The sequence below is a fragment of the Paramisgurnus dabryanus genome, chromosome 19, assembly GCF_030506205.2.
Source record: "Paramisgurnus dabryanus chromosome 19, PD_genome_1.1, whole genome shotgun sequence".
NCBI lineage: Eukaryota > Metazoa > Chordata > Actinopteri > Cypriniformes > Cobitidae > Paramisgurnus > Paramisgurnus dabryanus.
In genome coordinates, this window is record NC_133355.1 from 23,688,604 (window position 1) to 23,713,980 (window position 25,377).

Genomic DNA, 25,377 nt, shown 5'->3' on the forward strand with positions numbered 1-25,377 from the left:
TCAAAAATACCGTAGGTGATAATAAACAAGCTAAATTTAACTTTCAAAACCGAAGCCTCTGATTTTAAATACGTTTAGAGACTGCTGTGTGCGCAAGCCAGTCGAGAGTTATAAAGTGCAATATCCATTAGCAAGTATATACTGTGGTCCTGATATATACTGACACGCCACGCAGCCGGTGTGAATCGGCCCTTAGAGATAAACACAGTACTGCATGCTATCAGTGTATATCAGTCAGAGGATCTCAAAGGTAACATGCTGACAGAAACTGATGCCTCCTAGATCTGGAAGGAGCAAATAAAACCCTGAGCTGAGAGACAAGCGCTATGATATATGCACGGTACACCCAATACTGTCATGCTTCGACAATAAAATAATTACAGGTTTGGAAGGCTACTTTTAGGGCAGCATTCTCATTTTGACGAGATTTAAATAATGCACAGTTAAGTTAATCATTGTCACAAAATAAACCCTGAATGGTTTATAAGAACCTGTTTTCTTGCATCACCCCGATAGTGACTAGAGAGACATGGACTTGATGTTGATTGGTGTTGATTGTAAATTTGCCTTTTTTTCAACATTATTGGACAGATTCCAATGCAATTTCAATGCGCCAATGGGAGGGTAATTTCTGTGGGTGATTTACGAATAAAGTGCAGGTTAAAGGTCCAGTGAGCGTAGGATTTTAGGGGGCGTGCACACCAAAGTTTTACACCAACGGCTGGTGCGTGTTTTCAATTTATTCAGCGTTTTTCAAATAACCGACAGCTAGCGTATTTTTCACGGTTTTTCTCAGCATTGAGCGTCAACAGTCGAAAGAGATTCAACTTTGGGTGAAAAGCTCCGCTGGTCAATGTCAGTTGTCACACGGCCGTCCAATCACAGTGGAGGTAACACAACAACCAACCGGCTCACAGCTCAAGTATCACAGCTACCAAAGCGCTTGGCTGAAGAAAGCTAGCGCTCAGTTGATAAAACAGCTGGCATTTAGCGTCCTCCAGGCGTTTTCAGCCACGTTTAAAAGTTTTGGTGTGCAGAACCCCTTAGGCATTTAATAATAGTGCAAATACCAGTAAATTAATGAGTGCAAACCTTAGTAAATAAAATCGTATTGCGTGATTTATTTAAATACTCTCATTCCATAATTTTTTCATCTGAAGGGAAACTTCTACACTCTGAAAAAAAGTGAGAACATTTGTTTTTCTCAAAATTTCCCATTGAATCATAGGGGAACCATGTTAAAGGCGCTCTAAGCGAATTGACGCATTTTAGACCATAAAACATTTTTTGTTACATACAGCAAACATCTCCTCACTATCTGCTTGCTGCCTGTCCGCTGATCAAACTGTAAAAAAACGCGATCTCTGTAGACAGCCCAGGCTTCACAAACGGCAATATCAACATAGTGACCAAACCTAGCACCACAAAACAAAACAAAGTGTTCCAGCCAATAAACGACAAAAAGGATATGGGGGTGGGGGTTGGGTGCGTTCATGAAAGCACGGAAGGGAGGGGGAGGAGTTAGCTACGCTCCGTCTGTTTGAAAACAATTCAAACGTCAACAAAAACTAACGTCTCGCAGATTCGCTTAGAATGCCTTTAAGTGCCATATAGCACCTGTGTAGCACCATACTGTGCTCTGTAGAACCATAGATGATGTTATAGTGGTACTATATCACCACTTCAGGTTCTTTATAGGTGATATATGGCACTTAAAATCGTCCCCCTATGATTACAAACTTTAAGTGCTATTTGGCACCATTTTTTTGTACAAATGTTTTGTACAAATAATTGGTCATTACTGACCAATTAGAAATAAGTATATATATTTTGTTCAGGGTTATAAACATCAAGTCTTCTGGGAATAAGAATCAAAGCATTTCACACAAGTTAAACGGCCCTTACAGAATGAGTCATCAATCAAATTAACATTTAAATTGTTGTTCTTGTTCCTTACTTGGTAGAGCGTTGCCAATACCAAAGTCAAGGGAAAATGTATAATATGCATGCATGGTCCCTATAAAGGCATCTCCCAAATGCATAAATGTATATCATGTGTGTGAAATCCTGAGATTTGAAGCATCAAAGTTTGATTTCAATGTTTGACATAACCTTAATCAGTCAATATTAAAGATACCAATGCTATTTTTCACTGAATGTTTTTACATTTTGTAGAATGAGAGCCAAAGAGAGCGAGAGAGAGAGAGAGAGACAGAGAGAGAAAGAGACAGAAAGCGAACATCTTTCTAAAAATACAGTCAGAACATGAACAGTGTGGACTATAGGAACACAGAGAAGATGCACAACATTCACAGAGTGTTCGGTTTAACATGAACTGTGTGTGATTGCCAAAAATTCAGCAAGTAACCACAGACACTACCACAAGATGTTTGGGAAATACAATAGACGACATTTCAGAACAGACCAAATAAATGGCTGGCTGCGAAAAACATTCATTGGTCTGTGACACATGGAACCCTATGGACAGGACAGTGTGGCATCTGTTTTGGCAGTGGGCACTGAACTCACACTCTATTGATTCTCAAAGATGTATGTATGTCAGTGAGTATTTTACACTAGCACGTGATCCCTACAAAAATCATGAAGAATCATAAGCAACCCAGACGACACCGGCACCAAAGTCAGCAGCTCCTGTGCGAATCGATGCAGATCCGAGGAGTCGTCTGCTGTCTGGGAAGATTTCTTTATTATCTCAACAGATCTCTGCAGACTGAGATGTTTTTTTCCAATATTTTAAGACTTTTCCTTCCCATTATTGTTCCCCGCATCTTAAGCAACATATGCTCAGGGTTGCAAGATGCTTTTATACACGTTATCCATCTATAAATGGCTCAGATTTGGTCTATATTTCTTCATGGTTACGTGTCATTCTGTAGCTCTTCTCCTGTACCCAAACGCCTCCGCGGTCTGTTTTACCCACAAGCCTTTCGTCTCACGGTAAATACCAGAACAGCGGGAGAGTCTGTCCTTTGGGACACTTTGATGAAATATTAAAGGGTCCATCTCAGAGAGAAACAGAGAGAGAGAGAGAGAGATGGCTTGGTTAGAGCAGGGGCAAGAGGTGTTAAAAAGATTCAACATGTCTGCGTAAGTCCGGCACGACCGTGACATTCTCATGGCAGATAAAGATGATCCACCTGCTAACAGAGACATGCAAGCACTGCAACCCCCGCACCAAACTGGTTTCCACCTGCGGCTACGGTGGACCGCATTCGTGTTGTAATGTGAGCTGCCCATCGCGTCTCTATAAAGGGAAATGCCCTGTGCGCCTGAGACGCATCTTTCTGTCTGGTCTCTGTGGCAACAGCTCGCTCTCCTTAGACAGATATCACAGGGAACAGACATTTTAGATTACCTAGGGCTAAAAATACAGCCTTATCGGCCAACAGGACACAACTAATCAATGGATGATATTTCAGGAAGATCTGAGCGTGGGTGGTCTGTGATGGTGTTGATGCAAAGGAGAATCACATTAGAGGGCTTGCACAAAATAAACGGTTTATTTGGAGGCTTAATATGAAACAGATATCAGAAACAAAGCAGGTAATATGCAACTTGAATGTCTCAGAACGTTTAATAAAACTACTTAAAGACTTTCAGACAGGCCTACACCTTCAGGGTGCTAATTTAGGGTACAGGGTGGGTACGTTCAGATAAGACATATCAGTGATCGCCCACCTTTTAAGAAGTTTGGGTTCCAGAAATACTTTTGGTTAACCTGCTGGAAGTAGCCATCAGAGGATGGGTACATGGTGTTCATAAAGGGATGGACATGGTTAGAAACAATTCCCCTGGAAGGCCGTGGCATTTAAACGATGCCCAATTGGCACTTAGGGGCCTAAAGTGTGTCAAGAATACATCCCCCACACATAACACCACCACCACCACCAGCCTGCACAGTGGTAACAAGGCATGATGGATCCATGTTCTCATTCTGTTTACGCCAAATTCTGACTTTACCATCTGAATGTCTCAACAGAAATCGAGACTCGTCAGATCAGGCAACATTTTTCCAGTCTTCAACTGTCCAATTTTGGTGAGCTCTTGCAAATTGTAGCCTCTTTTTTCTGTTTGTAGTGGAGATGAGTGGTACCCAGTGGGGTCTTCTGCTGTTGTAGCCCATCTGCCTCAAAGTTGTGCGTGTTGTGGCTTCACAAATGCTTTGCTGCATACCTCGGTTGTAACGAGTGGTTATTTCAGTCAAAGTTGCTCTTCTATCAGCTTGAATCAGTTGGCCCATTCTCCTCTGACCCTTTAGCATCAACAAGGCATTTTCGCCTACAGGACTGCCGCATACTGGATGTTTTTCCCTTTTCGCACCATTCTTTGTAAACCCTAGAAATGGTTGTGCGTGAATCCCAGTAACTGAGCAGATTGTGAAATACTCAGATGGGCCGTCTGGCACCAACAACCATGCCATGCTCAAAATTGCTTAAATCACCTTTCTTTCCCATTCTGATGTTCAGTTTGGAGTTTAGGAGATTGTCTCGACCAGGACCACACCCCTAAATCCATTGAAGCAAATGCCAGTGATTGGTTGATTAGATAATTGCATTGCATTAATGGGAAATTGAACAGGTGTTCCTAATAATCCTTTAGGTGTATATTCAAATCATATTTATGCATTGTTTACCTTTTCAAGTTTTCAAAAACTATATCAGCAATTTTTATGCCTTGTTTGACAAAAGAATCAAATAAAAATGTATTTATATAGTGTTTTATCAAAAAGGTTGAGGTACGTAACTGGATAAAACTGCACGCAAAGCGATATCACAACAATATGATATGGCAATATAAAGTAGGCAGCATGCATACTGCACAGTATGCCAGTTATATGACACTATAGGTGAATATTTGGGCCCTTGAGTCAGGAATATAATACATGTTCCTTCACTGGCTTCGTGCCTGGTCGGCAGTCTTCACGCCTGCATGCGAGACTCATTAGACATCTCATCTCAGCAGGAGACTCCCGTAACACATTATATACTCCTCCCTACATCTCCATGATGATGTGCATCTCCAGCGAGAGACAGTGACTGATATGGAGTGGATGGCAGTGAGAGCGACCAAGAGAGAGCAAGCGAGAGAGAGAGATGGGTCGCAGTGGATGAGTGGTAGGGTGGGGTTTCTATTTTTAAGTCTGTAGTCAGGAATATCTTTGTGAGCGAAGAGAGGCTGTATGGGTACATTGTGGCCGTTTCTCAATTCCAAGAATGGACTGTGTTCTCGTGGAGACCGGTCTTGCCAGGCATCCTTGGAAGAACGAACTCGGAAGGACGCGAGGACAAAGCATCTTTGTGAGAACTGAGATGTGCTTGTGCTGTGATCTTCCTCTTGGCTTATCAGAATATTTTAACTAAATTCAACATTGCAACGTTCATGACATGATAAACATACCATTATTTACATGTGTAGGGTTACTTTTTGTTACATTGGCTAACACGATAATAACAAATAAAAGACCAAATGTGAATAATAGACATGCATAATACATTCATAAGATGAAAGAATGTTCATTAAATATACTCAAAATTTATTTTATTTCATAGTTGACATTAGACACGCCTTCTATTGTGACACATAAACAGTAATATTATTTATATTATGCAGGTTTTCTGCTTCATTGCTGTTTCTTTATAAATGTATATTTAGGCAATATTAAAATAAAAAAAGATGGATGACGCAACGTTCAAGCACATTTTTGCACAGATTGTAAGTGAACCTGTCACAATGTAAAGCAGAATTTTTAAGAAGGCAGTTATTGCTAAATAGGGATAATGTGTTAGACTCAAAAACAATCATAACCAAATTAACTTAGAGGTGTTAAAACTACAATAGCAAATCTGCTTTTAAATTTACAGTTAGAGAAAGTCGAGAATTATTATTATTTTTTTTACATTTTTAGTCACTGTTATTCAAAGCGACTTACGGTGCATTCAAGGTCTACAATCCACAACCTTTGCGTTGCTAATGCAGTGCTCTACCAACTGAGCTACAGGTCCACTAACTCTTACTGTTATCACAGACATAAGGTGTAAATTTATGTGTGGCACTCAAACAGTGAGGTGGGAAGTGAAGAACAAATAGTGTATAAATGGAAAGAAGGTGGTGTGAAACAGGGTCATGTTATCCTCTTCATCATTGCAGGGGAAGTAAAGGTCAGACTGTGTCTCTTAACTACACTTTTAAGTTAAACTCTAACATGCCAGTGACTTGAGGAAAGGCAGATCCACCGTCATAACAGATGACAAACAGTCACCCTCCGTCTTTTACTGAACCCATTTACAAACTTAAAAATAAACTCTAAGGTTGATGGACTCACTGAATCAACCTGCTATTTATTATTACATGGTCCTATGAAACAAACATAGCATAGAAAGGACAGCACATTATCTGTGATGATTATTTTAAAACCATCTTACATAATGTAAAGAACACATTGTGAAAATATAACCTTCATATCTTTAATATTGACTGAGTAAGCTCATGTCAAAGTTTGAAATCATATAGTTACACTTCAACGCTCTTGATATCATAATAAGATTATGAGACTTTAGCCTGGATTTCACAGATGCTGTATGGTGACCCACATTTGGCCTATAGTGACACCTTCAGTCCATACACTGGACTGAGGAGACACCTAACCAGAGAGCCCTGCAGTGATCCCAGCCCTTCTTCTTTAATACTCCAGCCCCTGATGCTCTCTTCCTCTCGCACACTACTCGTTCTCTCCCCCCACCCCGTTTCCATGGTAATGCTGTCTGCAATGCAGCAAGATCCAATTGTGTCGGCCTCTTGCTCTGTTCCTTTGCCTTGTTTGCTTCCTTTTCTACAACTCCCATAATTTAATCTCTCTCTTTTTTCTTTAACTCCATGTTGTAACTCTTGCTTCCTGTTGTGACACTTTGACATTGAGTTGATGAACTAATCTGTCACGTGTTACTTTGTTGCAATCAACCAATCAATCAAGAGTACTCTATATATCTGTCTGTCTGTCTGTCTCTTGTCCATCCGTCCATCCGACCGTCTGTCTGTCTGTCCATACGCCCGTCCGCCTGACTGTCCGTCCATCCATCTGACTATCAATCTATCTGTCTGTCTGTCTGTCTGTCTGTCCGATCATCCATCTGTCTGACTATCAATCTGTCAATCTGTCTGTCTGTCTGTCTGTCTGTCTGTCTGTCTGTCCGACCATCCATTTGGCTGACTATCAATCTATCTGTCTGTCTGTCTGTCTGTCCAACCATCCATCTGGCTGACTATCAATCTATCTGTCTGTCTGTCTGTCTGTCTGTCTGTCTGTCTGTCTGTCTGTCTGTCCGACCATCCATTTGGCTGACTATCAATCTATCTGTCTGTCAGTCTGTCTGACCATCCATCTGGCTGACTATTATTCTATCTGTCTGTCTGTCTGTCTGTCTGTCTGTCTGTCTGTCTGTCTGTCTGTCTGTCTGTCCGACCATCCATCTGGCTGACTATCAATCTATCTGTCTGTCTGTCTGTCTGTCTGTCCAACCATCCATCTGGCTGACTATCAATCTATCTGTCTGTCTGTCTGTCTGTCTGTCTGTCTGTCTGTCCGACCATCCATTTGGCTGACTATCAATCTATCTGTCTGTCAGTCTGTCTGACCATCCATCTGGCTGACTATTATTCTATCTGTCTGTCTGTCTGTCTGTCTGTCTGTCTGTTCGACCATCCATCTGGCTGACTATTAATTTATCTGTCTGTTTGTCTGTCTGTCTGTCTGTCCGTCCATCGTACATCCATCTGTTTGACTATCAATCTATCTGTCTGTCTGTCTGTCCAACCATCCATCTGGCTGACTATCAATCTATCTGTCTGTCTGTCTGTCTGTCTGACCATCCATCTGGCTGACTATTAATCTATCTGTCTTTCTGTCTGTCTGTTTGACCATCCATCTGGATGACTATCAATCTATCTGTCTGTCAGTCTGTCTGACCATCCATCTGGCTGACTATTAATCTATCTATCTGTCTGTCTGTCTGTCTGTCTGTCTGACCATCCATTTGGCTGACTATCAATCTATCTATCTGTCTGTCTGTCTGTCTGTCTGTCTGCCCAACCATCCATCTGTCTGACTATCAATCAATCTATCTGTCTGTCTGTCAGTGTGTCCGACCATCCATCTGGCTGACTATTTATTTATCTGTCTGTCTGTCTGTCTGTGTGTCTGTCTGTGTGTCTGACGATCCATCTGGCTGACTATTAATTTATCTGTCTGTCTGTCTGTCTGTCTGTCTGATCATCCATCTGGCTGACTATCAATCTATCTGTCTGTCTGTCTGTCTGTCTGTCCGTCCGACCATCCATCTGGTTGACTATTAGTCTGTCTGTCTGTCTGTCTGTCCGACCACCCATCTGGCTGACTGTCAATCTGTCTGTCTGTCTGTCTGTCTGTCAGTCTGTCCGACCATCCATCTGGCTGACTATTAATCTCTCTGTCTGTCTGTCTGTCCATTCATCCATCCATCTGCCTGACTATCAATCTGTCTGTCTGTCTGTCCATTCGTATATTCATTAATCCATCTGGCTAACTATCAATCTGTCTGTTTGTCCATCTGTCTGTCTGTCCATCCATTCATCCATCCATCTGGCTGACTATTGATCGGTCTGTCAATCTGTCCGTCCGTCCATCCATCCATGTGGCTGACTATCAATCTATCTGTCTGTCTGTCCGTCCGTCCATCCATCTGGCTTACTATCTATCTGTCTGTCTGTCCGTCTGTCTGTCCGTCCATGAGGCTGGCTGACTATCAATCAGTCCATCCATCCGTCCATCCATCCATCCATCTGGCTGACTAATCTATTTGTCTGTCTGTCCGACCACCCATCTGACTGACTGTCAATCTGTCTGTCTGTCTGTCTGTCCATTCATCCATCCATCTGCCTGACTATCAATCTGTCTGTCTGTCTGTCTGTCCATTCATATATTCATCCATCCATCTGGCTAACTATCAATCTGTCTGTTTGTCCATCTGTCTGTCTGTCCATCCATTCATCCATCCATGTGGCTGACTATCAATCTATCTGTCTGTCTGTCCGTCCGTCCATCCATCTGGCTTACTATCTATCTGTCTGTCTGTCCATCTGTCTGTCCATCCATTAGGCTGACTATCAATCAGTCCATCCATCCATCCATCCATCCATCTGGCTGACTAATCTATCTGTTTGTCTGTCTGTCCGTCTATCCATCCATCTGGGTGACTATTTATCTGTCCGTCCGTCCATCCATCTATCTGTCTGTCTATCTGTCCGTCCATCTGGCTGACCATCAATCAGTATGTCTGTCTGACTGTCTGTCCGTCCGTCCGTCCATTCATCTGGCTGCCTATTAATCTATGTGACTGTCTGTCTGTCCGTCCATCTATCCATCCATCTGGCTGACTTTCAATCTATTTATCTGTCTTTCTGTCTGTCCGTACATCCATCTCCCTTCAGAAGCAACTTTCTTTTTCTTTCTGTCTCTATCTCTGTCTCTGTCTCCCCCCTCTCTCTCCCTTCATCCTTTCTCTGATGATCTGTGTAATATCACTCAACTTGACAACTTGTCTGCTGTCTCTCCAGTTCCCCTTCAATCTGTCATGTCAAAAAGAAGGTGTAGTGCCTGCAGACAAGTGACATTCACCAGACCTTCTGTAGTCTGCTGCGGTGTAAAAAACTGCATGCGCCTTAATGAAAATTGCATCAATTAAAATAGAGTTTTACAAATTAAACACAATTAGTAATTTATTTCTTCACTTTATGTTAATAATGTATACGATTTAATTCCCCACGAATGAGGTTTTCTTTACTTTGATCTGCAACTGATGGATTAAGGATGGATAAATATTTGGCCTGAGTTTGTTGCAATCAATTTTTGTGATTTTCCTATCTACAGAGAATATAGGATATCTTAGGATATCTCCAGAAGATGAAATCTTGGAAAGTATCATAATTTTACGTGCGCCCTATATAGTGTTATTATTATTAACCTTTATGCAAGTCAATTGAGAAGCAGTTCTTATTTACAATGACAACCTGGCAAGGGAGCGCATCTACAAAATCAACGCACGGCAAACAGTTTTACACCGTAAAATATCTTCTGCCAAACAATCCATCACTGTAATTGTTAGCTGCGTCAAACCTGTAAATCTTTCATCTGGGTGATGATTATGGTATTTCCGTCGTCTACAAACGCAACTGACATCCTTTCCGCTGAAGAAAGCGCACACAGCGGGTTACTGACTCCATGTTATTAGAGTCATGCGGTTGTGTGGGTAAAATATCAGTGTTATATAACAGGGATACGAGAGAGGTGCCATAGCATGCGGTATGAGATAGGGGTTTCTTCTCCGTGGCATTTAGAGGGTGTTAATTAAAGCGATCTTTCCCCGGTGCTCTAATGAGTAATCGGAGCCCTGCAGGACAGCCATGAGGATAGAAAATGAGATATAGGGGGTGTATATGTTCAGTGCTGACACTAGCTCCACTGTGTTTTACATATACTGCCATAAGCAACACTAAATCACGGCACAGCATCACATATGAGCTATAACCAACCCAAACCTGTACGCCTCAACATATACGAGTGTAAATATTAATCATCCCTATGTGATAAATGCACATGGTCAGCACAAATACTGCCATTGATGAACATTTCTATATGTTTATGCTGTGGAATATATCATATATTAGATTATGTTTTTAATAAAAAATTACAAAAATGCTTTCAATAATAATACACATCTTAATTATAAATAGCTAAATATTGCTATTAACCGCTGTTGTTATATAGGTGCTTATACAAATATTGTGGTCAAAATTACTAAAAGAAATGAGCTTTTCAGGATTTTAGCATTTTTATACATAAAGATATATAACAAGTATCATCAAAAAGTTTACAAATTATTTTTTTAAGTGGGAAAGCATATGAAATATATTAAGGTTTAAACATAAGATTGTGTCTACATTGTTTGTGTTTATTTCATAGCACTGTATGTGTACAAGCGTCTGAGGAATCTGTACGTCATGATTTGTTGGAGTTATTTCAGGCATCAGCGTTGTTGGCTGGTTACATAAGACTCCAAGAGATCTGATTCTTTCCACTTAAAATAAAAAGACACTGAAAAGGAGGACGAAAGAGAGAGAATCCAGACAGATACTTAGAAGCTGAGAGCGACTGCACTGCATAAAAATAAAACCAGTATGCACTGAAATAGTGTACCTTAAATGAACATATATATTAGAGTATATATGCAATATAATGATGTAATTTTAACAAAGTGAATCAGCAAGCTACAATAAAATCTAGGGAAGTTATATACAAACTCCCTTGATTATTGTTGATTCATCTATAGTTTAAAGGAGGGGTTAATCAAATACTCAATTTTAACTTGATAATTTGTTATATAAGAGGTCATCATCCTTAAATGAACATCCTGCAAGTTTCAGAACTAAAAACGTCTGTGCTACTGAAATATGACAGTTTTTGGCACCAAGCCAGTATAACGACCGAGTGAGGAATTCGGAGAAATATGACGTCAGAGTAGAATTGAAGCTCCTCCCCAAACCAAACACAATGACCACTTTTGTAGCCACGCCCACAGCTTCACGTGACACACGTGTGTCTCAACAATCAGTAAACATGTTTTAAAGATTGCCAAATGTAACCAAAATGACTTTTAAATAAATTTTTTCTGAGAGACTTTTATTTTGACATGGTGATCTGTTATAATAGAGTAACCATGCAAACGCAGTTTTCGGTTGTGGAAGGACCGTCTATGGGAAGAACACAGACGCTGGATAACTGAGGCTAAGAACATAACATTAGGAATGCGTGGATAAAGTTTGTTTTTGAAGAAGTTCCAGCTTGCGTGGGGAGAGTTTGTTTACTTTGTGTACCGCGGATTCGGAAGTCGATGCTGGATTTGCAGAGAGACTGTGATTAAAAGCACCACTAGTATTGGATCTGACAAAAATGACAAAGCAGTATAACGTTACACAGTAAGTAAAACATTTAACTTTATTTAAGTTACTGCGTTTCACTATTGCTTTGTTAGAAGAGATCGCTTGATATGTCTGTTGTAACATCCGTGTCTAAACACGTATGTTTGACTGTTTTAATTTACTTAAAACATTAAACGATTAATAAAGGTACAACACTTAACAATACGACTGTAATATAACAATAGAAATATACAAAGTTAGTGATAAGGAAGGACTTATCAGCCGCAATTTAGATTCTGATGCCCGCTTACTGTGTTGTATACGGTAATTTAGGCAATTTGCGTTTGAAAGGTCAAACACTCAACAAAGCTTTTTTATCATATAACTGTGGTATGTAACGTTACGTGTATCTAAGAGCAACCTCACAAGCACAATAGAAATATACAAAGTTAGTGATAAGGATTTATCAGCCGCAGTTTATATTCTGATGCGCGCTTACTGTGTTGTATACGGTACTTTAGTCACGTCGAGTTGAAAGTTTTGTTTCTACTTTACTATACGTATTGTCATTTATGTGTATCATCTTTTAGCACCCAGAATCTTTTGTGGCTCAAACATATTTGTGTTCGGCTGCTATTTTTACACATTAATGTTTTTAAAACATTTCCCCACATGTAATGATGGGGAATGAAGCCGTCCAATCATAGCAGTGGGCGTTTATGTCCAGGTCTTCAATGAGGCCCGCCCCTTCAAACGAAGCTTTTCTCCAGAGAGCCACTAATCCATGTTACAAAATAACGTATTACTTATTGCTTTTGATGTTTTTGAATGTAAAAACCACACGAACATCATAAGTAGACATCAGACAACAGTATAAAACAATAAAATATACAAATTCACCACCCCTTTTAATAATTTCTTTCATGAAATCAAATATAAATGCTATAGATATTTTAAACATACATTAATTCAAATCTTTGCACAGTGCTTTGGTTTAAATAAGTGCAATTTTTGGTTTATGATGTGACTGTACATTATGTTACTGTAGAAATGTGTCCTCTATTTGTGCCGCTACACCCTGAAAAAAACCCTGCTGGGTCTTTTCAACCTATTGTTGGGTAAAATATGGACAAACCCAGCTGTTGGGATGTAATTAAACATATTCTGGATTGTTCCAACCAAAAATACTGGGTTGATTGACCCACACTGTAAAAAAAATGCAGCAGGAAGAGAAACAACTTCTGCAAGTTCTTCTAGGTTAATTTGTCCCTTATTGATTCAACACTGTATTAAAAACATCTTTTTAGTGTGTATATCAGCTATTTCATCCATGTTTTTTAAACGTGTCTCATACAGTCAGAATATACTGCTTTTTATTCAATGGAATATAAATTGCCATTATTCCAGGGTAGAAAAAAATTAAAATTTCCTGAATAACTATTGTGGTATGAGTTTAGCATACAGGCCATTCCTAACGAATGATACATGGTGTGCAAACAACTGTGGAGTTCAGATGCAAAACCCTCTATGTGCGTCTGACATGTTTTTTTGTATTTTATGTCATTTCACTTTAATGGCAATAAAAAGGTTATTTGTCAGTAATTGAAATGCCTTATGTTCACAAATGTCACTTTTTCATTTCATTGTTATTCAATAAATTTGTCTTTCGCTGCAAAACCCTCTAAGTGCATGCAAGCTTTTGTTGCGAAAAAATCCTAATACAAAATCCACTTCTTTGGACAAGACATTGTAAACGATAAAAATCAGTAAAGATGTAGCTAGAAACACTGGAAATAATGACAGTCAGAATGTAAAAATGAAGAAACTGAGCCACACATTAGTGAGCGCTGTGATTCATTTGACTTCCACAAATGGTTTGTATTCAGATCCAAGTAGTCACAAGGCTCTCAAGGTGTTTAATTCACCGTCGTTTTGCATGTTGTCATTCATCTAATTCATCTTTCATGCACTTAGATGACAAGTGCACAAATCGACATGGCATTTAGTGGATTCTGCCAACAAACCGGTATTTCTGAATGTCACGAGGCTGGGATTAATCGGATTTAAAGGAAAGGTATTGGACGAACATATAATACATTATGTCAATCATCAATTTTTTTTTACTGAGGTGAAGTTTAGCAGCTTTTGCATCTGAACACTTAAAATGGTTTCAAATTCAAATGTTTCATCATAAAGTGCAGCTGTAACTGGACATCTAAAAACATAATGCATAGGGGAGATGTATCACAATTACAAGTCAAATACAGGTATTAAATAAAGAGGCTTTTACAGAAATGCGTTCATGTAGCTTTTTGTTTGCCCGCAATATAGATTACTCTTTTAAGAGTCCAGTGTCTCTCTAATTTCCTTTTAGGCTATAGCTGAAACGGCAGCATTGCACCGCGCATAGCAACAGTAACCAAGACGTTGTTGATGGGGGAATACATCTCTGAAACCAGCCCGGATTAGATTCAGGCAAATGATCTAAACAATGGTGGCTTCTTAGAGACCATTATAAGCTACTGCTTCTTGGGAGTCCATTTTTCACAATAGTATCATTTGTATCTGCTGCATTGAAATGTAGTGATTGCAATGCAACATATGTAATTTGTGATATTGATATATTGTGATATTGTGAAAATAAAATCTTGTGAAAATAAAATCTAAAATCTTAAAATCATTCATTAGTGCTCCGAGTGGAATGCGGCTGGAATTGTGTGTGTATATTTGCGTGCGTTCCTATTTATGTATGTGTACGTTTCTATCTATGTGTGTGTTTTTATGTTCTATTGGTTTGCAGCTGTATTGATTTATCCCAACTGAGCGTTTCATCATCAAAGATAGAGATGCAATGAAGGTTTGCTTTTAGTGTGTTTGATGTTCTCATGACCTTATACAAAGAAATCATACAGATGTATAGAAAATACACAGCTATATGTTCAGAAAAAAACGGGATTTTGATCCATAAGCACAGGAGAACACATACGGTAAAAAGTAATTGTGTACAAACACAGGATCAACAACACGGGTGATAATAATGCTCTTTTCATATTAACACTATGCTCTGTTTTTAACCCGTGAACGTATGTCCACTTTCTGTGTTTGTGCTCTGGACCGAACACTGTGTTTTGATGCCCACCGGCTTGGCAATGGTCGGTCCACCCACTCAACACCTCCTGTCCATCTGGGTAACTGAGGCAAAGATGCTTCCTCTATGGAAAAATAGTGTCTTAAAGAAACAGTACACCATACTGGCAAAAATAAGGTACATTCATTTGGGATGATTCCCTTTTGAATATGTACCACAATTGAAATAAAACAAAATTATTTGCTAAAATTACCAAATCACACCATCCAAGAAAACATTTTCACTTAAATAAGTGTTGTGTGTTGCATAATGCTGAACAATTATTATGATGTCCATTAAAATCAACAGCTCAACTGACATTTGGACCGTGTAAATCTTGTCGTCGTGATATAAAACGCACCATTGGGCAACCTTCGGTTGATGAGTACCTAAATGTCAGCTGATGTCTGGGTAACGTTTCGGGCGTGCATGATGCAGTGGGTGAGAAGGGGTGGAGATGGGGATCTTGCAAGATATGAGTGAGGAATGAAGGATAATTGCTTTGGGGTTAATTAGCCTACATCTTTCATCTGTGTGCATTATAGGAACCGTAAACAGTGCTAGTCATTACTCCGACCGCTGATTCAATCCCAATATTGCATGCACTATTTTGACACACACCCAAACGAAATCCCCTGCTGATGTGTCGAATCACATTGATGAAATGACAAAAAACAATAATTCGGCATATAAATTTACCCCAAATGATTTATGCGCATGAAAGGCGATATCCTCGCAGTGATGTAAAGAGCAGCATCCAGATAAAGTGTACAAGATTACAGAGAGTGAGCCGTAATCCAATCAGATGCAGTTGGGAATGAGTATGAGCTAAAATGAATCTTTATCTTGGCAGCTATGTCAGTCCGGCACATATGTCAACTGGCCGAAGTTGTATTGTCAGATTTTAGCACAAAAGTGTATTTCTGTATAGGAGTAAACTGTTGATATTTTTGTACATGGTCTAGAAAGACGCTTCATTGTAGTGAATGTTGGAAATCTAAGTAAATATTGCTCCTTAAAGTGCCCCCTAACATGGGTTCACACCAGCCGCGTTGAGGCGTCAAAATCGTGTCTACCGCGCCTAGTTTCCGCTTGAACAGTTTGAGTTCACTCGCTTCATTCGCACGTGAAAGCCGCACGTGAACTTCTAGTCATCGAGACATTCACGCGGAAATTTGCGTCATGGGAGGGGCTTCTGCGACTCCGCTCGCTTTCTGTAATCACGACACTACTACAGCAAGCTCCTGATTGGTTAACGCGGCACGTTTTTCCGCCAAAGATCAAATTTTTTACTTGCACGTTTGCTGCGGCAACGCTCAATTCGCAGCGGAATTGCATGTACCGCGCCGCACTAAACACCGCATTCACGCCGTGAGACCTCCAGACACGCTTTGTCAGAAAGTCAATGTACTAACTGGGAACTAATGTTCTTTAGATGTTTCCTAGAGGGAACGTTTTTCAGTGTTGCACACCGGTAAAGACGGCTGTCAATCTTTATATATGCTGCTGTTAAGGTTCTGTAATGTGTACATATCATACAAGTAAGTTGAAGAGAGTTGTATGACATTACATGTTATGTTATATTTAGATTATGTCCATTGTAATGTTTATATTGATCAGTATAATCGGTTATTAGCGGCCGCAATTTTGCCGCGATGTTTCTGCTAAGTCATTATTGTAATGCTAGCGCTACATGTTACGGTCACAAACATGTTTAGTTATTTAATTTATACTATAAGCACCCATTACGTGTCCTTTAATGGTATTGTTGAGCATATTGTCTCAGGAACATTTCTGTTAAATATATTTGTGTTTATATATGTCTACTGATAATACTATTTAGTGTTATGGTTTATATTTTGTTAGGTAATATTAATCTGAGAATGGTTATTATTTGTAATTATGTTCTTTGTTTCTTTGTAGACCATTACATTACATTACATTGATATGAGCAGCATACACAGATGTTGGACCATCAATAAATGTCTCATTCTAAAGACTTTCCTCCTCTCCTGATTCTCTAACCGGAATCTGGTCCATATTTGGCCGCCTCAATCAGCTGTTATTAAAATGTAGTGAGGTTTGCTACATTAATTTGGTCCTTCGAGCCGGATTGAGAGCAACATCAAACCAGTATGGACCCAACAGTAAGTGACACAGAGACAATGGATAGACCTCGCCGTAAGACTAATTTGCCGTCTCACCTGGCCGATTATGAGGTTGATTACCCACCAGCAGCAGACCATCCTCCTAAAGCTTCATTGCCAGGTTCCAGTCAACCTAGAAGCAGCTCGAGGAAAACGTCTCATAGCGGTAACAGCTCTCATTCCCGGACCAGTAGGCGTTCTATTACCTCCACTGGCGTTTATCTTCCACCAGAACTCTCAAGTGTCCAGACCGCCGTTTTGGAGGAGAAGATTAAACAGAGACAGTTTGATAGTCTTAAGCAGCAAATACAGGAGGACTCACTCGTTGACATGGAATATCAGCGGCTGCAGACACAAGCTAAGGAAGCTCAGCGTGTTCAGGAGGAGGCTCTAGCAGCTAAGGAGGCTTTGTCCAAACACCTAGAGAGACAACGAAAACTGCAACAAGCAGAGACTGAATTAGAGGTAGCGAAGCTTGTATCTTCTATGCTTTCTATAGACTCTGGTTCAGCCACCCCGGTGCCTTCAAGCTCCTCAGCCAGCCCTTTACCTCCATCTCAATACAATCAGAGTAGTCCAGTCATGAGTCCATCACATAGCTCTTTGCAGCCCTTTCCTCAGTCATCAGTAATGACTTCAGCTATGCAGCCTTCCTCAGCTGATCAGATACTGCTGGATGATGACTCGCAGCCGTCACTAAGACCACCGGAGCAGACATTACCTACCATTGAATCCGTGAATGTTTCCTTTCCTCCAGTGCTTCACTTACCACAATCAGTGTCAGTCTCTGCAGTATCTCAGACTCCCAACATAACTGCGCCATTACGCTCTGTGATGTCATCATCGTATGTGGTACCTCAACCTCTCTCAGTAGCCACCGTTATGTCCACTACTGCACACTCCTTGAGTATGAGCATGCCATCTGTGCCACAGCAGTCTACCACTGCTGCACTGCCGATGTCTACACGTCCATATGTGATACCGCAGACATTTCCCCCTCCAGTGACTACATATGCCCGTCAGCTGCAACCTCCATTTACCAGCCAGCAGGCATCAGCCAGGCCACCTAATTCTAGCTTTACTCAGCCACCCTCATTGCCGCGTCTTCCCTATGCACATTCTGCATACCCTGATACAGAGTTACTGTTTGCTTCTGCTTATGGCATTCCACAACCTAAGCTACCAGTGTTTGAAAGTGGTAATGAGAGTGACTTCGCCTTGTTAAAATTAGGACTGGACAATTTGTTAAGTAGTCACAGCTATCTTAGTGAGCAGTACAAATACCATGTCTTATTAAGCCATTTGAAACTTCCTAGTGCTCAGCAGCTGGCTAAAGCCTACATGTATCATTCACATCCATACTCTGCTGCGTTGCAGGCACTTCAGGACAAGTATGGACAGCCAAGACAACTTGTGCAGTCAGAGCTGGGTGCTATCATGAACAGTCCACCACTAAGACTGGGCGATGCTAATGCTTTTGATTCCTTTGCCTTATCGGTACAATCGATGGTAGGTATGCTGAGGACTCTTGAAGGCCAGAACGGTTATGAGCTTATGTGTGGCTCTCATGTGGATCGTCTGCTCAGCAAGTTGCCACCTGCCTATCGTGATGGCTTTGTTGAATACTGTCTAAGCAAAGGTATTCTCCAGACAGGCACAGACAAAACCTATACACTTCCAGATCTGGCTGTTTGGCTCGAGATTAAATCCCAAGCGAAGCGAATTTCCAGCCGAGCTGCAGCACTGTTCCATTGTGACACACCCAAGTCCTATGCTAAATCCACGACTTTCGCTCGTCCAAAAGAGAGATTTACACCTGTTCTCTTGACCAGTGAGAGAGGTACGAAGGGTCCTGATGCTGCAACACAGAAGTCTAGCTCAAAGTCAAAGCCCATGCCATATTGTCCTCATTGTGATAGTAGGGACCATTACCTAAATGCCTGTGAACAGTTTAAGAAACTTACTGCAGCTCAAGTTATCGCTTGGATTAAAGAGGGAAAGCGCTGCTGGAGGTGTGGTCGAAATCATGCAGTGGAGGTCTGCAACCTCAAGCGTCCATGTGGTGTTTGTAAAGAGTTACATCTCACCATTCTGCATGATTCTTTCAATGATACTTCCAGGGCCGTGCTCATGGTCAGTCTGCCACCAACCAGAATATACTTTGACCGTCCTAACCGTTCACCCAAGGTTATGTTGAAAGTAGTCAAAGTCCTTCTTCACAATGGTCGACGAACTATGGAAACCCACGCAGTTCTTGATGACGGGTCTGAGAGAACGATAGTGCTTCAGCCAGTAATGGAGCAGCTCAAGTTAACTGGTACTCCAGAATTGCTCCCATTGCAGACAATTCACCAGTGTCACACAGAACTTAACGGGTCATCTGTGTCTTTTGAGGTGTCATCAGTATCCAAGCCAATGAAGAAATTTGCTATACATAATGCATTCACTGCCACCGGTTTGTGTCTAGCAGAGCACAACTACCCAGTGGCTGCTCTCCAGAAGGCTTATCGACACCTAAAGGACCTTCCCCTGCCTCCTATGGACAAAGTGAAACCGCTGCTTCTTATCGGGTCTGACATGCCGCATCTCCTGACACCAGTTCAGCCCATTTGTAAAGGCCCCATAGGAGGACCCATTGCTGTTCATACACCGTTAGGATGGTCTCTCCAAGGCCCGATGAGTCCCATGCAGCCCTCATGTGGAAGTCAGCAGTGTCTTCACATTACGACAGTTCCAAATCGTGACGATCTGATCCAGCATGTGGAAAGACTCTGGCAAGTTGACACTCTTCCATACAATACCAAGATGGTTACAAGGTCCAAACAGGACAAAGAGGCTTACACTTTACTGCAGAATGCTACCATCAGTGTGACAGTGGATGGTATGCAACGTTATGCTACACCACTGCTGAGACGAACCCCCCTAAACTTACTCCATGCAGATAAAACCGCTGTTCTTCCTAGTTTACGCCGTATTGAACGCAGACTGGCACGGGATCCTGAGAAGGCTAAAGTTTACTGCAATGAGATCACTAAGTTGGAGTCAGCCGGGTATGTGTCTAAGATAACTGCAGAGGAAGCAGACCAAAGTGCAGAGTCTTGGTTCATTCCGCACCACATGGTGCAACACAATGGTAAAGACAGAATTGTCTTCAACTGCTCCTTCCAACATCAGGGACAGTCCTTAAATGAACAGCTGCTACCAGGGCCAACGTTGGGACCATCCTTACTAGGTGTCCTCCTGAGATTTCGCCAACACACCGTTGCTATCAGTGGGGACATCAAAGGTATGTTCCACCAAGTCCGTTTGCTGCCTGGGGACAAATCCGTATTGCGTTTCCTTTGGAGAGACATGTGCAGGGAGGCAGAACCTGATATATATGAGTGGCAGGTTCTTCCGTTCGGCACCACCTGCAGCCCCTGTTGCGCAATTCATGCCCTTCAACATCACGTCCAAGCACATAAAGATGCTATGGCCAACTTAGTGGATATTGTGGAGCATTCATTCTACGTCGATAACTGCCTTCACAGTGTACCATCGACAAGTGAAGCTAAAGAGATAGTGGATGGGTTGCGCCAACTCCTTTCTGAAGGGGGCTTTGAGATTAGACAGTGGGCGTGCAATGTGCCAACGGTAACCCAACACCTACCTCCAGAAGCCAGGTCAGCGAATAGCGAACGTTGGTTAGCCCAAAGCAGTACTGACCTTCAGGAACTCACTCTTGGTCTGCGGTGGAATTGCATAAGTGACACCTTGGGGTACAATTTACGTTCTGTGGAAACTGTTGAGCCTACCATGAGGAACATATATAAAACTTTGGCCAGTCAGTATGACCCTTTGGGGTTCATTACCCCTTTCACTACAAGGGCCAAGGTTATTATCCAAGACCTCTGGAAGCACAACCTCGGTTGGGACGACCCCATAGAACCATTACCTTTGAGAGAGAAGTGGCTTACCTGGGTAGGAGAACTCCCAACTCTTGCAAAGCTTCAGTTCCCTCGAGCATACACCCCAGTCTCAGCTGACCACCCTTCTGTCACCCGAGAGCTTCATGTCTTTAGTGATGCGTCGGAAAGGGCATACGGTTCGGTGGCATACTTACGCACCACAGACCATCAAGGACAAGTTATTCTTACCTTCGTCTTAGCCAGGTCTAGAGTGGCACCTCGAAAATGCCTGTCTATGCCTCGTTTGGAGCTGTGTGCTGCCCTTACCGGTGCACAGTTGGCGAAGGTGCTCCAAACAGAGTTGACCCTACCCATCCATAAGGTCACTTTCTGGTCTGACTCTACCACTGTGTTGTACTGGTTGACATCCGAATCTTGCCACTACAAAGTGTTTGTAGGAACGCGCGTCGCAGAGATCCAGACTCTAACAGAGATGGCTGAATGGAGGTACGTGGATTCGCGTAACAACCCTGCCGACCACATTACACGGGGTCTTACACTTACCGACTTAGCAGGCCCACATCAGTGGAGCTCCGGTCCAGCCTTCCTTGTTCAGCCGTCTGACCAATGGCCATCAATGCCTAAATGTGAATGTGAACCTGACAGCAGTGAACTAAAGAAATCTGTCTTTGTGGGATCTGTTTCAGCACCTAATAGTTCGCTTCCTTCAGATCCAAGCCAATTCCACACATGGCAAGAGCTCGTTAAGGCCACAGTCAGATCCCTGCATGGGGCGGCTAGCACCAACACTGACTCTTCTATGGAGGCTTCCGAATATATTAAAGCGGAAAGGCTGCTTCTGTCACAAGCTCAAATAGACTCCTTTCCTATTGAGGTTAGAGCTTTGAAGGCTGGACATCCTATTCCACATAACAGTCGCTTAGGCTCACTTGCCCCTGAATATGATGATGCCACTGGTCTTGTTAGAGTCGGTGGACGGCTACGACGTGCTAGCGAACTTGATTTAGAGGCCATACACCCAATTGTGTTAGACCCTAGCCATCATATCACTAAGTTGCTGATAAAGGAGACAGATCAACGACTCCTTCACCCTGGCTCAGAAAGGGTTCTAGCAGAACTGCGCCGTCAGTATTGGGTACTTCGAGGCCGAGAAGCAGTTCGTAAACACCAGCATACTTGTCGAGACTGTCAGTTGTGGCGGGCCAAGCCTCAAACCCCACGTTTGGCGGATCTACCCCCCTGCAGGTTAAATCTGTACAAGCCACCTTTTTATTCTACTGGTGTAGACTGCTTTGGTCCATTCGCAGTCAAAATTGGACGCCGCCAAGAGAAAAGGTGGGGGATTATCTACAAATGTCTAACGACACGGTGTGTGCATCTGGATCTATTGGAGCATATGGACAGTGATGCTTTTCTGCTCTCTCTGCGGCGTTTCATAGCCCGCCGTGGCAAGCCTATGGAACTGTTGTGCGACAATGGCACCAACTTCGTTGGAGGTGATCGGGAGTTAAGGGAGTCCTTTGAGTCTATGTCTGCAACACTACAGGAACAGCTAGCAGAGCAGAAAATCCGATTTCGCCATAACCCACCGATTGCTCCTCACTTTGGGGGTACCTGGGAGCGCGAGATAAAATCAGTTAAAGCAGCACTACGTGTGATCCTCCGAGAGCAGTCCGTGCCGGAACCAGTACTTCAGACCCTACTGGTAGAAGTTGAAGGCATCTTGAACTCCAAGCCACTCGGTTACGTATCCTCGGATATTGCTGACGTAGACCCTGTGACTCCGAACTTACTACTTATGGGTCGTCGAGATGCGTCTCTACCTCAGGTTTTGTATGACCCTAACAACCTGCTTGGAAGACGGAGATGGCGTCATAGCCAGGTGCTGGCTGATTGTTTCTGGGCTGCCTTTATTCGTCAATACCTCCCAGGTATGCAGGGACGTCCCAAGTGGAAGACAGATGGCATAGAACTGAAAGTAGGGCAAGTCGTACTTGTTGTCGACCCATCGCTTCCACGTTCACTCTGGCCTGTAGGAACAGTTACAGAGACCTTACCTGGAGCTGATGGTAGAATCCGTATTGCCAGGGTCAATGTTAAGGACAAAGTTTATACTCGCCCAGTTGTGCGATTAATCCCTCTGCCTCACCTTGAGGAAAATGACATGAGCTCCACCAACAGACTTTCTTAGAGTGTTCAATTATCTTGACAGATAATTGGGGGCGGCTGTGTCAGAAAGTCAATGTACTAACTGGGAACTAATGTTCTTTAGATGTTTCCTAGAGGGAACGTTTTTCAGTGTTGCACACCGGTAAAGACGGCTGTCAATCTTTATATATGCTGCTGTTAAGGTTCTGTAATGTGTACATATCATACAAGTAAGTTGAAGAGAGTTGTATGACATTACATGTTATGTTATATTTAGATTATGTCCATTGTAATGTTTATATTGATCAGTATAATCGGTTATTAGCGGCCGCAATTTTGCCGCGATGTTTCTGCTAAGTCATTATTGTAATGCTAGCGCTACATGTTACGGTCACAAACATGTTTAGTTATTTAATTTATACTATAAGCACCCATTACGTGTCCTTTAATGGTATTGTTGAGCATATTGTCTCAGGAACATTTCTGTTAAATATATTTGTGTTTATATATGTCTACTGATAATACTATTTAGTGTTATGGTTTATATTTTGTTAGGTAATATTAATCTGAGAATGGTTATTATTTGTAATTATGTTCTTTGTTTCTTTGTAGACCATTACATTACATTACATTGATATGAGCAGCATACACAGATGTTGGACCATCAATAAATGTCTCATTCTAAAGACTTTCCTCCTCTCCTGATTCTCTAACCGGAATCTGGTCCATATTTGGCCGCCTCAATCAGCTGTTATTAAAATGTAGTGAGGTTTGCTACACGCTTCAACACGTCTTCACATTGACTTCACATTGAAATAACTCGCGCTTGACGCCTCTACCGTGGCTGGTGTAAACACAGCATAAGAAATGATTACTTATCCGCAGGAAAAAATGCTCTGGGCCCTGACTCAGAAATTTTATAATACAAAAGAAGATGTACAGTGAAACTCTACAGATGCCTTCTTGATACTTGCAAATTATTTATGAAGGCTGTAAGACTGCTGGTATTTATTGTGTAAATGCAACATGCAGTACACATGCTGATTGTCATTATACAGTCTTGTTCAAAATAATAGCAGTACAATGTGACTAACCAGAATAATCAAGGTTTTTAGTATATTTTTTTATTGCTACGTGGCAAACAAGTTACCAGTAGGTTCAGTAGATTCTCAGAAAACAAACAAGACCCAGCATTCATGATATGCACGCTCTTAAGGCTGTGCAATTGGGCAATTAGTTGAAAGGGGTGTGTTCAAAAAAATAGCAGTGTCTACCTTTGACTGTACAAACTCAAAACTATTTTGTACAAACATTTTTTTTTCTGGGATTTAGCAATCCTGTGAATCACTAAACTAATATTTAGTTGTATGACCACAGTTTTTTAAAACTGCTTGACATCTGTGTGGCATGGAGTCAACCAACTTGTGGCACCTCTCAGCTGTTATTCCACTCCATGATTCTTTAACAACATTCCACAATTCATTCACATTTCTTGGTTTTGCTTCAGAAACAGCATTTTTGATATCACCCCACAAGTTCTCAATTGGATTAAGGTCTGGAGATTGGGCTTGCCACTCCATAACATTAATTTTGTTGGTTTGGAACCAAGACTTTGCCCGTTTACTAGTGTTTTTTGGGTCATTGTCTTGTTGAAACAACCATTTCAAGGGCATGTCCTATTCAGCATAGGTCAACATGACCTCTTCAAGTATTTTAACATATGCAAACTGATCCATGATCCCTGGTATGCGATAAATAGGCCCAACACCATAGTAGGAGAAACATGCCCATATCATGCTCCATGCTTCACTGTCTTCACTGTGTACTGTGGCTTGAATTCAGAGTTTGGGGGTCGTCTCACAAACTGCCTGTGGCCCTTGGACCCAAAAAGAACAATTTTACTCTCATCAGTCCACAAAATGTTCCTCCATTTCTCTTTAGGCCAGTTGATGTGTTCTTTGGCAAATTGTAACCTCTTCTGCACATGCCTTTTTTTTAACAGAGGGACTTTGCGGGGGATTCTTGAAAATAGATTAGTTTCACACAGACGTCTTCTAACTGTCACAGTACTTACAGG

At 41.7% G+C, this 25,377-nt stretch overlaps 2 protein-coding genes across 2 annotated transcripts in view; one reads left to right on the forward strand and one right to left on the reverse strand.

Annotated features, from left to right (window-relative positions):
* rims3 (regulating synaptic membrane exocytosis 3) overlaps positions 1–25,377 on the reverse strand; it is an 84,085-nt gene that overhangs the window by 6,733 nt on the left and 51,975 nt on the right. The window lies entirely within an intron of this gene.
* LOC135783621 (uncharacterized) lies at positions 22,337–24,070 on the forward strand. The gene is made up of 2 exons (XM_065294373.2): positions 22,337–23,530; positions 23,913–24,070. The coding sequence occupies exon 1, from the start codon at positions 22,549–22,551 to the stop codon at positions 23,341–23,343; it is 795 nt and encodes a 264-aa protein (XP_065150445.1). The 5' UTR covers positions 22,337–22,548; the 3' UTR covers positions 23,344–23,530; positions 23,913–24,070.